Genomic DNA, 17627 nt, shown 5'->3' with positions numbered 1-17627 from the left:
GCTTAAGTGCTATATTTGGGTGTTTCGAAAATATGCAGTTTAATTGATGTACTGCATTAAAGAGCTGTCCAAAACATAGTTTATCCTGTGATTAGGAAATATGACTTCGGCAGATAAAACTGTTACCAGCTGACATCAGATCTAGGTGTCAATTTTTAAACAGGTAATGAATTGTTATTTTAATGTTACATTTTACATGAGTACCTCACCCCAATAGGGGTAAACTGCTACCTTATGATTTACAAGATTTGTGTGCAGGAAAAAGAAAAAAAATACCAAATTTCATGGTATATTTGTAAAAACTGCATATTTTACATTACTTCTCATGTTATCATTTGTGTGAAATTTTCTTGTCCCTACTTATTAACACTTTAAAGTCCAGTTGCATAGAAGAATTTTGGGTCCAGAAAACCAGCTGTTTACACCATTATTAAAAATGGTACCATTACATATGTGTTTGATGTATCTTAAAATAACATACTAAAAAGTGCTAAGCTTCAGTGTTTATTTTCATAGGTATTTATTTTAGTTGCAAATTTTAAAGTAATGTTGACAAAGCAGACCTATCCTTAAGATGAGGTGAGCTATTGAGCAGTTTCACAGGTACTTGTTTTTTGCATGGAAAAGTCTGAAGTATTCTGACATGCAGAGAAGCATATTGCAATCAAGGCAATAACAGTTTGTTTCCTTCCTGCTTGTTTTGCCAGTAAATTGTCTCGGCTTCTCCAAACAAGCCTTGGAAACCTGTGTTGGATGCTGCTTTGTCATGAGAGTCATCGATAAAAAAGACAATATTCAAGCAAATAAAACAGAAGTAAATTGCATTTACAGCAGCAGTACCTGTAGCAACAGTATCAGTGATGAAAAATTGTAACAGACTGCAGGTTACCCGAATATCAATCTTCTTCAGACTGTCCCCTTTCAAATATTTCTCACTCCAATGCAGAATCATTGAATTCTTCCTATTGATGTTCCAAAATTTCATTCTCACTCAACAAGTGTGAAACATTTGTAACAGAATTACAGCAAGCTGCAAAACGTGACTAGTACACTCATGACAACACAAGCACACATTGCCTCCGTCAGTCGTGACAGCAGCTCTTACATATGCTCCTGTTTCTTTCAAAATAATTCTGGAAATTGACAGTAGAAAGTAACGCCTGTCAAGTGACACATAGCAAGACGTCAATACGTTTTTCTCAGACAAAATGAGCCCAGTTTTTGAGCAATAGGTGCCTCACATGTTGAAATAAATGTGACCTGAGCTATACTTGGGTGCAGTCTTTTGAACACAGAGTTGTGGCCCAAGTTGTGCTCAAACTTGGTTGCCAAAGTGTTAAACAATAGTGAGTGTCTTGTAGCTCTCTCAAGGACTAGAGAAAACCTGCAAGTACTAGTTAAGTGCTGGCAGCCTTGTTGTATTAAGGAATTCCCTTTTCACCGTATAGATTTCAAGACTCTGTTGGAACATCTTTATGGTTATAAATATTTTCCTGCTGTAGCCCTATTGTGTCATCAGCTTAATAACATCTCAACCATTATTATATTGCAGGTTGGACACAAGTCTCCACTTGAGGGAAATGTATTGGTTCAACTGTCATCAGAGTTAAGTTTGACTGTGACAGAACGTGGGTTTTTAACAATGTTTGAAGATATATCTGGATTTGGGGCATGGCATCGAAGATGGTGTCTTTTGAAAGGTGCAACTCTGTGTTACTGGAAGTATCCTGATGATGAAGGAAAGAAGGTATCATATTGATCCATTATCTTTATCTTAGAATCTGCAATTAAATACTGTAACTCATAACTAAGTAGTGTGTTGTGAGTTGACTAATTTTTGGCAGAGTTTCTGTGAACCGTGTATTTATTTTCAAGGAGCCAATTGGTTGGATAGATCTTAAAGCTTGTTCAACAGAGAGTGTTGGACTAGTTTCAAGAGATATTTGTGCACGACCTAACACCTTCCTTTTGGAAACAACACGCCCACCACAGCCCGATGATGTGGAAACCCTCATACTGGTTCGCTCTAAAAACCGTACTACAATAAGGTAAATTGTTTAAATTAATACAGATTTTCAACCTTTATCTTTTCTCTTTAAGGTGTAAGGGTGCATTCTCTATTCGGATGACTATAGCTCTTATATATATATATATATATATATATATATATATATATGCATGCGAATGGACACAGGCAGACAGTGTTTGTTGGTAATGAGGATCACCCTGTGGCTAAACATGCCTTGGTGCATGGCCAGCACATCTTGGCACAGTGTTACACCGTCCGGGTTATCTGGATACTTCCCACTAACACCAACCTGTCTGAACTCCGGAGATGGGAACTTGCCCTTCAGCATATCCTCTCTTCTCGCTATCCGCCAGGCCTCAATCTCCGCTAATTTCTAATTTCAATCTGCCGCCGCTCATACCTCACCTGTCTTTCAACATCATCTTTGCCTCTGTACTTCCGTCCCGACTGACATCTCTGCCCAAACTCTTTGCCTTTACAAATGTCTGCTTGTGTCTGTGTATATGTGGATGGATATGTGTGTGTGTGTGCGAGTGTATACTTGTCCTTTTTTCCCCCTAAGGTAAGTCTTTCCGCTCCCGGGATTGGAATGACTCCTTACCCTCTCCCTTAAAACCCATATCCTTTTGTCTTTCCTTCTCCTTCCCTCTTTGCTGACAAGGCAACCGTTGGTTGCGAAAGCTAGATTTTTGTGTGTATGTTTGTGTTTGTTTGTGTGTCTATCGACCTGCCAGCGCTTTTGTTTGGTAAGTCTCATCATCTTTCTTTTTATATATATATATATATATATATATAATAGAAGGAAACATTGCACGAGGGAAAAATGTCTTTAAATATGTCTGCTTGTGTCTGAATATGTGTGGATGGATATGTGTGTGTGTGCGAGTGTATACCCGTCCTTTTTTCCCCCTAAAGTAAGTTTTTCCGCTCTCGGGACTGGAATGACTCCTTACCCTCTCCCTTAAAACCCACATCCTTTCGTCTTTCCCTCTCCTTCCCTCTTTCCTGATGAGGCAACAGTTTGTTGCGAAAGCTTGAATTTTGTGTGTATGTTTGTGTTCGTATGTGTGTCTGTCGACCTGCCAGCACTTTCATTTGGTAAGTTATATATATATATATATATATATATATATATATATATATATATATATATATATATATATATGATGAGACTTACCGAACAAAAGGGCTGGCAGGTCGATAGACACACTAACAAACACACTCATACACACAAAAATCTAGCTTTCGCAACCAACGGTTGCCTCGTCAGGAAAGAGGGAAGGAGAAGGAAAGACAAAAGGATATGGGTTTTAAGGGAGAGGGTAAGGAGTCATTCCAGTCCCGGGAGCGGAAAGACTTACCTTAGGGGGAAAAAAGGACGGGTATACACTCGCGCGCGCACACACACATATCCATCCACACATATACAGACACCATATATATATATATATATAGAGGGAAACTTTCCACGTGGGAAAAATATATTTAAAAAGAAAGATGATGAGACTTACCAAACAAAAGCACTGGCAGGTCGATAGACACACAAACATGCACACACAATTCCAGCTTTCGCAACCAACGGTTGCCTCGTCAGGAAAGAGGGAAGGAGAGGGAAAGACAAAAGGATTTGGGTTTTAAGGGAGAGGGTAAGGAGTCTTCCAATCCCGGGAGCGGAAAGACTTACCTTGGGGGAAGAAAGGAAAAAAGGACAGGTATACACTCGCACACACACACATATCCATACGCATATACACAGACACAAGCAGACATATATGGTCTTTAAATATGTCTGCTTGTGTCTGTATATGTGTGGATGGATATGTGTGTGTGTGCGCGAGTGTATACCCGTCCTTTTTTCCCCCTAAGGTAAGTCTTTCCGCTCCCGGGACTGGAATGACTCCTTACCCTCTCCCTTAAAACCCACATCCTTTCGTCTTTCCCTCTCCTTCCCTCTTTCCTGATGAGGCAACAGTTTGTTGCGAAAGCTTGAATTTTGTGTGTATGTTTGTGTTAGTTTGTGTGTCTGTCGAGCTGCCAGCACTTTCATTTGGTAAGTCATATCATTTTTGTTTTTAGGTGTGTGTGTATATATATATATATATATATATATATATTTAAAAAGAAAGATGATGAGACTTACCAAGACTTTGGTAAGTCTCATCATCTTTCTTTTTAAATATATTTTTCCCACGTGGAATGTTTCCCTCTATTATATATATATATATATATATATATATATATATAATAGAGGGAAACATTCCACGTGGGAAAAATATATTTAAAAAGAAAGATGATGAGACTTACCCAACAAAAGCGCTGGCAGGTCGATAGACACACAAACAAACACAAACATACACACAAAACTCTAGCTTTCGCAACCAACGGTTGCCTCGTCAGGAAAGAGGGAAGGAGAAGGGAAGACAAAAGGATATGGGTTTTAAGGGAGAGGGTAAGGAGTCACTCCAATCTCAGGAGCGGAAAGACTTACCTTAGGGGGAAAAAAGGACAGGTATCCACTCGCACACACACACATATCCATCCGCATATACACAGACACAAGCAGACATTTGTAAAGGCAAAGAGTTTGGGCAGAGATGTCAGTCGGGACGGAAGTACAGAGGCAAAGATGATATTGAAAGACAGGTGAGGTATGAGCGGCGGCAGATTGAAATTAGAAATTAGCGGAGATTGAGGCCTGGCGGATAGCGAGAAGAGAGGATATGCTGAAGGGCAAGTTCCCATCTCCAGAGTTCAGACAGATTGGTGTTAGTGGGAAGTATCCAGATAACCCGGACGGTGTAACACTGTGCCAAGATGTGCTGGCCGTGCACCAAGGCATGTTTAGCCACAGGGTGATCCTCATTACCAACAAACACTGTCTGCCTGTGTCCATTCATGCGAATGGACAGTTTGTTGCTGGTCATTCCCACATAGAACGCTTCACAGTGTAGGCAGGTCAGTTGGTAAATCAAGTGGGTGCTTTCACACGTGGCTCTGCCTTTGATCGTGTACACCTTCCGGGTTACAGGACTGGAATAGGTGGTGGTGGGAGGGTGCATGGGACAGGTTTTACACCGGGGGCGGTTACAGGGGTAGGAGCCAGAGGGTAGGGAAGGTGGTTTGGGGATTTCATAGGGATGAACTAAGAGGTTACGAAGGTTAGGTGGACGGCGGAAAGACACTCTTGGTGGAGTGGGGAGGATTTCATGAAGGATGGATCTCATTTCAGGGCAGGATTTGAGGAAGTCGTATCCCTGCTGGAGAGTCACATTCAGAATCTGATCCAGTCCCGGAAAGTATCCTGTCACAAGTGGGGCACTTTTGGGGTTCTTCTGTGGAAGGTTCCGGGTTTGAGGAGATGAGGAAGTGGCTCTGGTTATTTGCTTCTGTACTAGGTCGGGAGGGTAATTACGGGATGCAAAAGCTGTTTTCAGGTTGTTGGTGTAATGATTCAAGGATTCCGGACTGGAGCAGATTCGTTTGCCACGAAGACCTAGGCTGTAGGGAAGGGACCGTTTGATGTGGAATGGGTGGCAGCTGTCATAATGGAGGTACTGTTGCTTGTTGGTGGGTTTGATGTGGAGGGACGTGTGAAGCTGGCCATTGGACAGGTGGAGGTCAACGTCAAGGAAAGTGGCATGGGATTTAGAGTAGGACCAGGTGAATCTGATGGAACCAAAGGAGTTGAGGTTGGAGAGGAAATTCTGGAGTTCTTCTTCACTGTGAGTCCAGATCATGAAAATGTCATCAATAAATCTGTACCAAACTTTGGGTTGGCAGGCCTGGGTAACCAAGAAGGCTTCCTCTAAGCGACCCATGAATAGGTTGGCGTACGAGGGGGCCATCCTGGTACCCATGGCTGTTCCCTTTAATTGTTGGTATGTCTGGCCTTCAAAAGTGAAGAAGTTGTGGGTCAGGATGAAGCTGGCTAATGTAATGAGGAAAGAGGTTTTAGGTAGGGCGGCAGGTGATCGGCATGAAAGGAAGTGCTCCATCGCAGCGAGGCCCTGGACATGTGGAATATTTGTGTATAAGGACGTGGCATCAATGGTTACAAGGATGGTTTCCGGGGGTAAGAGACTGGGTAGGGATATATATATTTATATATTTAAAAAGAAAGATGATGAGACTTACCGAACAAAAGCGCTTGCAGGTCGATAGACACACAAACAAACACAAACATACACACAAAATTCTAGCTTTCGCAACCAACGGTTGCCTCTTTCCTGACGAGGCAACCGTTGGTTGCGAAAGCTAGAATTTTGTGTGTATGTTTGTGTTTGTTTGTGTGTCTATCGACCTGCCAGCGCTTTTGTTCGGTAAGTCTCATCATCTTTCATTTTAAATATATTTTTCCCACGTGGAATGTTTCCCTCTATTTTATATTTATATATATATCTAAAAACAAAGATGATGTGACTTACCAAATGAAAGTGCTGGCAGGTCGACAGACACACAAACGAACACAAACATACACACAAAATTCAAGCTTTCGCAACAAACTGTTGCCTCATCAGGAAAGAGGGAAGGAGAGGGAAAGACGAAAGGATGTGGGTTTTAAGGGAGAGGGTAAGGAGTCATTCCAGTCCCGGGAGCGGAAAGACTTACCTTAGGGGGAAAAAAGGACGGGTACACACTCGCACACACACACATATCCATCCACACATATACAGACACAAGCAGACATATTTAAAGACAAAGAGTTTGGGCAGAGATGTCAGTCGAGGCAGAAGTGCAGAGGCAAAGATGTTGTTGAATGACAGGTGAGGTATGAGTGGCGGCAACTTGAAATTAGCGGAGATTGAGGCCTGGTGGATAACGGGAAGAGAGGATATATTGAAGAGCAAGTTCCCATCTCCGGAGTTCGGATAGGTTGGTATTAGTAGGAAGTATCCAGATAACCCGGACGGTGTAACACTGCGCCAAGATGTGCTGGTCGTGCACCAAGGCATGTTTAGCCACAGGGTGATCCTCATTACCAACAAACACTGTCTGCCTGTGTCCATTCATGCGAAAGGACAGTTTGTTGCTGGTCATTCCCACATAGAATGCATCACAGTGTAGGCAGGTCAGTTGGTAGATCACGTGGGTGCTTTCACACGTGGCTCTGCCTTTGATTGTGTACACCTTCCGGGTTACAGGACTGGAGTAGGTGGTGGTGGGAGGGTGCATCCCATGCATATATTTTTCCTTCGTGGAATGTTTCCTTCTATTATAACCATATATATATATATATATATATATATATATATATATATATATATATATATATATATATATATATATATAAAAAACAAAGATGATGTGACTTACCAAATGAAAGTGCTGGCAGGTCGACACACACACACACACACACACACACACACACACACACACACACACACACACACACACACACACATATATATATACAGACACAAGCAGACATATAGAGAGGCAAAGAGTTTGGGCAGAGATGTCCATTGCACATTGCACACAAACCCAGTCTCTCCCATCTACTCAATCTCCCACTTCCAGCTCCACTCCCTCCAAATTCCAATCAACACAATCTGGAACCACAACACCCCAATTCAGTAGTTAACCTTTCCTCCAAACCTCCTCTCCCAATCCGAAACCTCTGTCCTATCCAAAGGCCTCACCTTCAGCCCCACTCCCAGATTTAACCAAACAGCCCTCATCAAAGATTTACTGTCCTACACCCGTACTCTCTGTTGGAAATATCACTTTGCCACGAAGAAAAATGATCGTAATCCTACTCCTAATGATCCAACTCCCCATGACACTATCCAAATTGAACCCTGCCTGGAACAGTTCCGTCCTCTGTCACAGCGGGACCCACCTCCTCTTCCTCAAAATCACCCTCTCCTAACCTTCCAGGAATTTCTGACTTCCAGCCTTGCCTCTCAATCCTTCTTAAAAAACCTTAATCCTACTCCCAACATCACCACTGCTGAAGCCCAGGCTATCCATGATCTGAAGGCTGACCAATCCATCGTCATTCTTCCGGCGGACAAGGGTTCCACGACTGTGGTACTTGATCGTCGGGAGTATGTGGCTGAGGGACTGCGTCAGCTTTCAGACAACACTACTTACAAAGTTTGCTAAGGTAATCCCATTCCTGATGTCCAGGCGGAGCTTCAAGGAATCCTCAGAACCTTAGGCCCCCTACAAAACCTTTCACCTGACTCCATCAACCTCCTGACCCCACCAACACCACGCACCCCTACCTTCTACCTTCTTCCTAAAATTCACAAACCCAATCATCCCGGCCGTCCCATTGTAGCTGGTTACCAAGCCCCCACAGACAGCATCTCTGCCTACGTAGATCAACACCTTCAACCCATTACATGCAGTCTCCCATCCTTCATCAAAGACACCAACCACTTTCTCGAACGCCTGGAATCCCTACCCAGTCTGTTACCCCCGGAAACCATCCTAGTGACCATTGATGCCACTTCCTTATACACAAATAATCCGCATGTCCAGGGCCTCGCTGCGATGGAGCACTTCCTTTCACGCCGATCACCTGCCGCCCTACCTAAAACCTCTTTCCTCATTACCTTAGCCAGCTTCATCCTGACCCACAACTTCTTCACTTTTGAAGGCCAGACATACCAACAATTAAAGGGAACAGCCATGGGTACCAGGATGGCCCCCTCGTACGCCAACCTATTCATGGGTCGCTTAGAGGAAGCCTTCTTGGTTGCCCAGGCCTGCCAACCCAAAGTTTGGTACAGATTTATTGATGACATTTTCATGATGTGGACTCACAGTGAAGAAGAACTCCAGAATTTCCTCTCCAACCTCAACTCCTTTGGTTCCATCAGATTCACCTGGTCCTACTCTAAATCCCATACCACTTTCTTTGACGTTGACCTCCAACTGTCCAATGGCCAGCTTCACACGTCCATCCACATCCAACCCACCGACAAGCAACAGTACCTTCATTATGACAGCTGCCACCCATTCCACATCAAACGGTCCCTTCCCTGCAGTCTAGGTCTTCGTGGCAAACGAATCTGCTCCAGTCCGGAATCCTTGAACCATTACACAAACAACCTGAAAACAACTTTTGCATCCCGTAACTACCCTCCCGACCTGGTACAGAAGCAAATAACCAGAGCCACTTCCTCGTCTCCTCAAACCCGGAACCTTACACAGAAGAACCCCAAAAGTGCCCCACTTGTGACAGGATACTTTCCAGGACTGGATCAGATTCTGAATGTGGCTCTCCAGCAGGGATACGACTTCCTCAAATCCTCGCCTGAAATGAGATCCATCCTTCATGAAATCCTCCCCACTCCACCAAGAGTGTCTTTCTGCCGTCCACCTAACCTTCGTAACCTCTTAGTTCATCCCTATGAAATCCCCAAACCACCTTCCCTACCCTCTGGCTCCTACCCCTGCAACTGCCCCCAGTGTAAAACCTGTCCCATGCACCCTCCCACCACCACCTACTCCAGTCCTGTAACCCGGAAGGTGTACACGATCAAAGGCAGAGCCACGTGTGAAAGCACCCACGTGATTTACCAACTGACCTGCCTACACTGTGAAGCGTTCTATGTGGGAATGACCAGCAACAAACTGTCCATTCGCATGAATGGACACAGGCAGACAGTGTTTGTTGGTAATGAGGATCACCCTGTGGCTAAACATGCCTTGGTGCACGTCCAGCACATCTTGGCACAGTGTTACACCGTCCGGGTTATTTGGATACTTCCCACTAACACCAACCTGTCAGAACACCGGAGATGGGAACTTGCCCTTCAATATATCCTCTCTTCCCGTTATCCACCAGGCCTCAATCTCCGCTAATTTCAAGTTGCCGCCACTCATACCTCACCTGTCATTCAACAACATCTTTGCCTCTGCACTTCTGCCTCGACTGACATCTCTGCCCAAACTCTTTGTCTTTAAATATGTCTGCTTGTGTCTGTATATGTGTGAATGGATATGTGTGTGTGAGTGCGCGAGTGTATACCCGTCCTTTTTTCCCCCTAAGGTAAGTCTTTCCGCTCCCGGGACTGGAATGACTCCTTACCCTCTCCCTTAAAACCCACATCCTTTCGTCTTTCCCTCTCCTTCCCTCTTTCCTGATGAGGCAACAGTTTGTTGAATTTTGTGTGTATGTTTGTGTTCGTTTGTGTGTCTGTCGACCTGCCAGCACTTTCATTTGGTAAGTCACATCATCTTTGTTTTATATATATATATATATATATATATATATATATATATATATATATATATATATATATATATATATATATATATATATATAAAAAAAGAAAGATGATGAGACTTACCCAACAAAAGCGCTGGCAGGTCGATAGACACACAAATAAACACAAACATACACACAAAACTCTAGCTTTCGCAACCAACGGTTGCCTCGTCAGGAAAGAGGGAAGGAGAAGGAAAGACAAAAGGATTGGGTTTTAAGGGAGAGGGTAAGGAGTCCTTCCAATCCCGGGAGCGGAAAGACTTACCTTAGGGGGAAAAAAGGACAGGTTTACACTCTCGCGCACACACACACATATCCATCCACACATACACAGACACATACACAGACAGCAAATAACCAGAGCCACTTCCTCATCTCCTCAAACCCGGAACCTTCCACAGAAGAACCCCAAAAGTGCCCCACTTGTGACAGGATACTTTCCGGGACTGGATCAGATTCTGAATGTGGCTCTCCAGCAGGGATACGACTTCCTCAAATCCTGCCCTGAAATGAGATCCATCCTTCATGAAATCCTCCCCACTCCACCAAGAGTGTCTTTCCGCCGTCCACCTAACCTTCGTAACCTCTTAGTTCATCCCTATGAAATCCCCAAACCACCTTCCCTACCCTCTGGCTCCTACCCCTGTAACCGCCCCCGGTGTAAAACCTGTCCCATGCACCCTCCCACCACCACCTATTCCAGTCCTGTAACCCGGAAGGTGTACACGATCAAAGGCAGAGCCACGTGTGAAAGCACCCACGTGATTTACCAACTGACCTGCCTACACTGTGAAGCGTTCTATGTGGGAATGACCAGCAACAAACTGTCCATTCGCATGAATGGACACAGGCAGACAGTGTTTGTTGGTAATGAGGATCACCCTGTGGCTAAACATGCCTTGGTGCACGGCCAGCACATCTTGGCACAGTGTTACACCGTCCGGGTTATCTGGATACTTCCCACTAACACCAACCTGTCAGAACTCCGGAGATGGGAACTTGCCCTTCAGCATATCCTCTCTTCTCGCTATCCGCCAGGCCTCAATCTCCGCTAATTTCAATCTGCCGCCGCTCATACCTCACCTGTCTTTCAACATCATCTTTGCCTCTGTATTTCCGTCCCGACTGACATCTCTGCCCAAACTCTTTGCCTTTACAAATGTCTTCTTGTGTCTGTGTATGTGTGGATGGATATGTGTGTGTGTGTGTGTGCGAGTGTAAACCTGTCCTTTTTCCCCCTAAGGTAAGTCTTTCCGCTCCCGGGATTGGAATGACTCCTTACCCTCTCCCTTAAAACCCAATCCTTTTGTCTTTCCTTCTCCTTCCCTCTTTCCTGACGAGGCAACCGTTGGTTGCGAAAGCTAGAGTTTTGTGTGTATGTTTGTGTTTATTTGTGTGTCTATCGACCTGCCAGCGCTTTTGTTGGGTAAGTCTCATCATCTTTCTTTTTAAATATATTTTTCCCACGTGGAATGTTTCCCTCTATTATATATATATATATATCAACAAAGAAGTAAAAACAGAGAATATAAACATTAGTTATAATAGTTTAAAAAAAAAACACTTGGAATGTTTCCCTCTATATAACAAAGATTCTGTAACCTACCAAACGAAACCGTTGGTACGCTGATAGAAACAATAACAATAACAATAACACACACACACACACACACACACACACACATATATATATATATAAATTTCAAGCTTTCGCAAGCCACGGTTGCTTCATCAGGAAAGAGGGAAGGAGAGGGAAAGACGAAAGGATGTGGGTTTTAAGGGAGAGCGCAAGGAGTCATTCCAATCCCGGGAGCGGAAAGACTTACCTTGGGGGGAAAAAGGGACAGGTATACACTGGCGAGTAAATCCCTTGTATACTACGCTTCAGTCATAGTCGTTACGAGAACATTTACGTTAGCTTCTATTTTAGCTATCCCAATGCTTGGACACGTGTTCTGGTTTGTACCAATAAAGTTTACTAATTTTCCTTTTTCAAAAAGTATTATCCCTATTGCTCTTCCAATAAGGACCCTATTGGAACGTAGTTTTCACTGTAGTCAACATCTCTTAGGCGCTGACACGAAGTGAATAGAAACTATTTTCACTTATATGTAATTATTTTTCATGTACCTTTGTGCAATACCTTTGCCATTTGAAAGAGTTTTCATTAATGTGTTGTAATAAGTGTTCTGATACAGCCCATGTGTACATATCTCATAACTGCATTACAATATTTTTATAATGTTAACATTGTTCTCACCTATTAGGTAATACATGTGAATCTGATGGCTGAACAACATTACCCACACTTTTCATTAGCCAACATATTTTAATGTACAGCAATTTTTGAGGTTCTTTATTGAGATTGTTGGTTAGCTTGTACTTTTAGCACCTTTTTTGTAATAACCTCTGTCAACTGGTGGTCCGGTTACATAACTGACAGTCATAATAGGCCTTTAACAAAATCCATGCACACTACACATTAAGTAGTGTGATAATTTATGTTTTCCCAATAGACAAGAAATTTAAATCCTCATCACTTTCATGTGATTATTTCCTGTTGCTAGTTTGTCACATTTTAATTGCTTTAGTAAGTAATTGTGGGAAAATATATGTATTATCTGGCTCTAATTTGTCTACAGTAAGATGTATATTTTGGAAATAATTTGTACTGTTGCCTTTCCTAAGTTATGACTTTTTTCTGGATGTACGATGTATATTACTACTTATTCACACCTTGCATTTTAGATTAATTGTTATGGACTACTTTGGATATATGAGTATTTTCGAAATCAGTTTTTTGCTTAAGGGGTCCCACTGCTGCTATAAGGCATGTAATAAAATTATCTCCTTCATATGAGTATCCAAAACCATTTGCTTGACTGTTTTCATTTCTGTAGTATCAACTGTAAATGTATGTACGATGGGTTCTGGCCCAGGGCTGGTACAAAAGTGTATAACCAGAGTGCGATGTATTTTTTTGGGACAAAGCTTTTATACTTTAAAGAGAACACTGTTTCCTTGTACGCATGTTCTGTTTGTATCATATAAGGAAATTTTTTCTGTAAATAATAGGTGTGGTAATGGAAGTTTCTACTAGGCTAACGTATTTCGTATGCTTGTGTCTCCAGCCAACATATCACTAATTCTTTGTTATTTGTAACAGTAGCTCTTGCTCGTGAGTGCACTAAACATCTCTGCATCCACATTGTGCTTTTATATCCTCCTACTTTTCATAATTAAGCCTCAGAAATAGTTATAATGTGTTAACATGTCCCAATGGGACGAATGAGGTGTGTATCATGATGTTGTTAAATATGATAAAAAATTGTTAGTCTGCACCCTAAACAATTTTTTATGAAGCATTATGTGTTTCATGACATTTTGACCTGTATTTATGTATTTGACTTCCTGGTTTCAGCATAATATTTTACATGAATTAAGAACTTTGCACCTCTGACTTCCCACGTCAGATGGCGGTTACTGTGCTATAACAAATTCTGCTATATTTGATGTCATGTTATTTATATATTTTTCTTTCTTTCTTTCTTTCTTTCTTTTTTACTAGTCCTGTAATCCGACACCCTATAATTTTACCTGTTGATTTTTATTCTTGCATGTTTTTTTTTAAGTTGTTTTGAAAATAACACGCCAGTGTATGTTGTAAAGATGTGCATTTCCCCCTTCCTTTTTGCTATGCGTTTTAAATTTGAAATATTCAATTAATGATTTGCAAGTGCTCATTTGGTATTTTGTGGTAATCTCTTGCCAAATAAAGTAATGTTAAGTCTTCACATGTCACATGGAGGGCGTTCGAAGCCCCTGTCACACTGAGGTCTGCTGTATAGGTGAATGTAAACAGTGGCTTCAGTTATTGCGATCGTTTCATAGCGTCCGTTACTGCTAATAACTAGGCACCAGTGCCTACGAGCTTTAATTTGTACGCCAAAGGTATGTTCTTACCAACAGTTGGTTTATACTCAGGTGTATTTGTGGTCTTTTGTTTCTTATTCACTGATTGCTATGTGAAAATTTTTAACTTCCAGCACTGAAGATGATCGAAAATCAATTTTGCTGTTAATAAATCATCAAAACTATGGCCAAAGCTGACCTACCTTCTAATTTTAAATCAAAATTAAATCAACACAATCCAGACACATACAAAGATATCTGTGGAGAAGGATTGTAATCAAGAAGAAATGACTTAAATTTGTTTTTAAAACTGTTTTCATTGTCAGCTACAACCTTCAAATTACAAGTGGGGTGGAAAAATGTTTTTATGACTGCATGCTTTGATCCTTTTGTGCTAAAGTGGTGTTAAGTTGTGACAGTGCAGGCCATTTTGGTTTATAATGTTACAACACTTAACTGACATGTAAAGTTTGATTGTGGCTGACTTAGTAAACCATGTACAAAAATAAACATGATGTACATTAACAAATTTAGCATAGGCTGTGAAGTGATGCACCATAACGCGATTATGTAAAGTATATTTACTCCAAAACAATATTGTGTGCAGTAACACAGACATTAAGTATTTTGAACATATTGCAAACTCTTCAAGTGCATTCCAGATCATTGCAATATCTGACCAGTAATGGGAAGATAGCCAATTAACTGTCAAGCAACAATGTGAGATGCAAAAGAATAAAATCTTCAGATTGTATACTTTTCCTGATGGCCTCCATAGGATATCAAAGAAAATGTGGTTTTCAAATTTTTATGTGTGTGTGTGTGTGTGTGTGTGTGTGTGTGTGTGTGTGTGAAAAGTAAAACATTTACAGGGAAATTAACTTCAGAGTACTTTTTAGAGAGGCACGGCAGATGAAAGAAAATTGCTCAGTATTTAGTTTTCCCCACTCTACCATGTGCAACACAGTGAGCTCATGGTTAGGTGATGGCTGATATCTGTACCTCAAGCTGCTGGAACTGTAATTGAAAGAATATTTTAATTAGTTTATTTATTTTGCAACTTTCTGTATGTTGTCTGCTGCTGCATGGGAAGATTTCTCCTATCCATGTTTGATTGTAATTAAAAATTTTGCTCGAGATTCATTCAGCCAGCTGTCACTAACAATAAATCATTAGCAGTTGTTTCTACTGTTCCACTGGCTTGACAATATCAGTTAACAGTTTTTACTATACGAGAATGGGAGTAGGTCAGATAAACAGCCTGATGTCTCCCTTTCTTCCTAAAATTGATTTTAATCATGTAAATAAAATTTTTATTTATTCAGATGTTGACCGGATGCACCAGTTCCATGAAACGTTTTTTATAACTTCTATATGGATGTGTGTTAAATTCATATTAGAAAAGTGTCCTTTTTTATGAAAAGGAAAGTTTCTACTCACCATATAGTGGAGATTCTGAGTCGCAGATAGGCACAACAAAAAGACTGTCACAAATAAATAAAGGTTTTGGCCATTAAGGCCTTTGTCGACAATAGACGTATACACACACACACACACACACACACACACACACACACACACACACACGACTGCAGTCACAGGCAACTGAAACCACACTGTCACACGGTCAAACACCCAATGCTCACAGAACAATCTAGATGCTGAAGGCTATAAAGGAGGCCAGTAAAATTGCCAGATATAATCCAGTTGCAACTAAGTGTCACTTTTAACTTGTTTGGTGCCGGCTCAGTGCGAAGTTCTTGTTGTGTATGTGATTCTCGTGTTAAAAGGATATGTGATTACATTTTTCAATGCAAAAAAATGAGACCATGTGATATTTTATCAGACGAGTTATTTATAGAGAGTAGCAGCTTTGTGATAGATTGTGATTTTGTCACCAGAAAAGCCACCATGCAAAGAATTTTCTAAAATATTGAACAATTTATGTAAAGATTCCACTGACTTAAGAAGAATTAAATGACTGGTGGTTCGTTTGATTAGCAGTCTTACCTAATAATATTTTTTGTCGTTTCAGGCACCTCCTGTCAGCAGATACAAAGGAGGATCGACTTGTTTGGTGCTCACAGCTAAACAAAACTCTTTCAATGTTAAGAGCCTGGAATAATGACAGAAAGTAAATAGGTCAGATACTAATACAGAACAAATAATGTGATCAGCATGTAATGTTAGGTGCTGTAATCACATAGTAAGGTAGTGTTTTTATCTAGTCTCAAATTATTATAAACAAATAATGTGGCCACCAAACTTTGAAGCAGCTTTTATCAGTATGTCTCTTGGAGCATCTGGAAAACTTGTAACTGGTGTTTTTTTACTTAATGATGGAGTTCAATGAAGCAGCCTGCAGGATAGTCTGTGTAATGGCATCATCTTAAAACTGACTTTTTTTTGGTCTTGCGACATGCAATATCATAGTTCACACATGCTCTCTGAAGTGTATAATTTTGCTTAAGAGCAAAGAAACCATATTAAAACATTCCTATAACACATAATCCCATACATAATAATATGTAAATATTGATCTTTATTTTCAATGTATATACACTTTTAAGATTAACATATGAGGGGCTGTTAATATTTTGTAATATTTTTATATTCTTGTTACTGTAAATATTAAAAGATTGACTTCCTTTTTCTCTATCTTCAATACATTGTATACAGCAGCAAATTAACAATGAATGGGATTATGTGTAACATGTTATCCACATGACTGCATGCAGTGTCTTTGGAAACTGTGCTCATTTGTACTACTGTCTAATTTTGCTACCCAGAGATAACACACAGTTTGTATTTGAGATTGGTAGTATGTTTGTTCTGAACACTACCTTTCTGTGGGCAGTTTACTTTTTACAGATCATGACGATTATACATGCTTGACATGACACTTTGCAGTATTTTGTTTAAGAATATCTAATTAATTATCATGGGATTTTTTTATTTGAGATTACTGCCTTACCATGACATCATAGGGCTTTCAAAACTTTATAGCCAATTATAAAGCAACAGCATACTAATTATTTTTATATATTTGTTATTATTGTGATACTAATTTATACAGCTACAAAAATATTTTTGATTTGTATATGTGTATATCTGATAGAAATGCATAATAAACATTATTTGCTTTAGTACATTTTATTACTTTAAAAATGTAACTTTTTTTGTTTTTAGATTTCATGAAACTGTTTACAAACTATACTGCCTCTAGTATCTATTATTAAAGGTTTGCACTTCAGGGGCTAGTATTTTTAATCTACCTGTAGAAATAATATCAATCAGTACATTATTGAAAATTATTGCTGAGCTCATCCCTGTAAGACGTGACATCTAAAATCAGACTTCAGCTGGTTAGAAAAATAACACAAAGGCAGGAAACTAAAGAAACAAAAAAATGTGTTCGCTCCTCGGATGGTGTATTACGAATTACCTCCAAAATACCCATTAAGA

The 17627-nt window shown here is 40.7% G+C and overlaps 1 protein-coding gene across 5 annotated transcripts in view; it reads left to right on the top strand.

Annotated features, from left to right (window-relative positions):
* Positions 1 to 17287, top strand: part of LOC126092382 (anillin-like) — a 137312-nt gene extending 120025 nt beyond the window's left edge. For 3 of the 5 annotated variants that reach the window (XM_049907942.1, XM_049907941.1, XM_049907943.1), the window contains exons 18-20: positions 1553 to 1747; positions 1876 to 2048; positions 16198 to 17287. In XM_049907942.1, the coding sequence (XP_049763899.1) occupies positions 1553 to 1747; positions 1876 to 2048; positions 16198 to 16300 (471 nt within the window). In that variant the 3' untranslated portion in view covers positions 16301 to 17287. The remainder of the gene's footprint in view (positions 1 to 1552; positions 1748 to 1875; positions 2049 to 16197) is intronic. The other 2 variants (XM_049907945.1, XM_049907944.1) reach the window with 1 other exon arrangement.
* The last annotated feature ends 340 nt before the right edge of the window (positions 17288 to 17627 follow it).

The sequence above is a fragment of the Schistocerca cancellata genome, chromosome 7 (genome assembly GCF_023864275.1).
Source record: "Schistocerca cancellata isolate TAMUIC-IGC-003103 chromosome 7, iqSchCanc2.1, whole genome shotgun sequence".
Lineage (NCBI taxonomy): Eukaryota > Metazoa > Arthropoda > Insecta > Orthoptera > Acrididae > Schistocerca > Schistocerca cancellata.
Note: the sequence above shows the minus strand (reverse complement) of the source record. Positions and strands in the feature narration are given on the sequence as shown.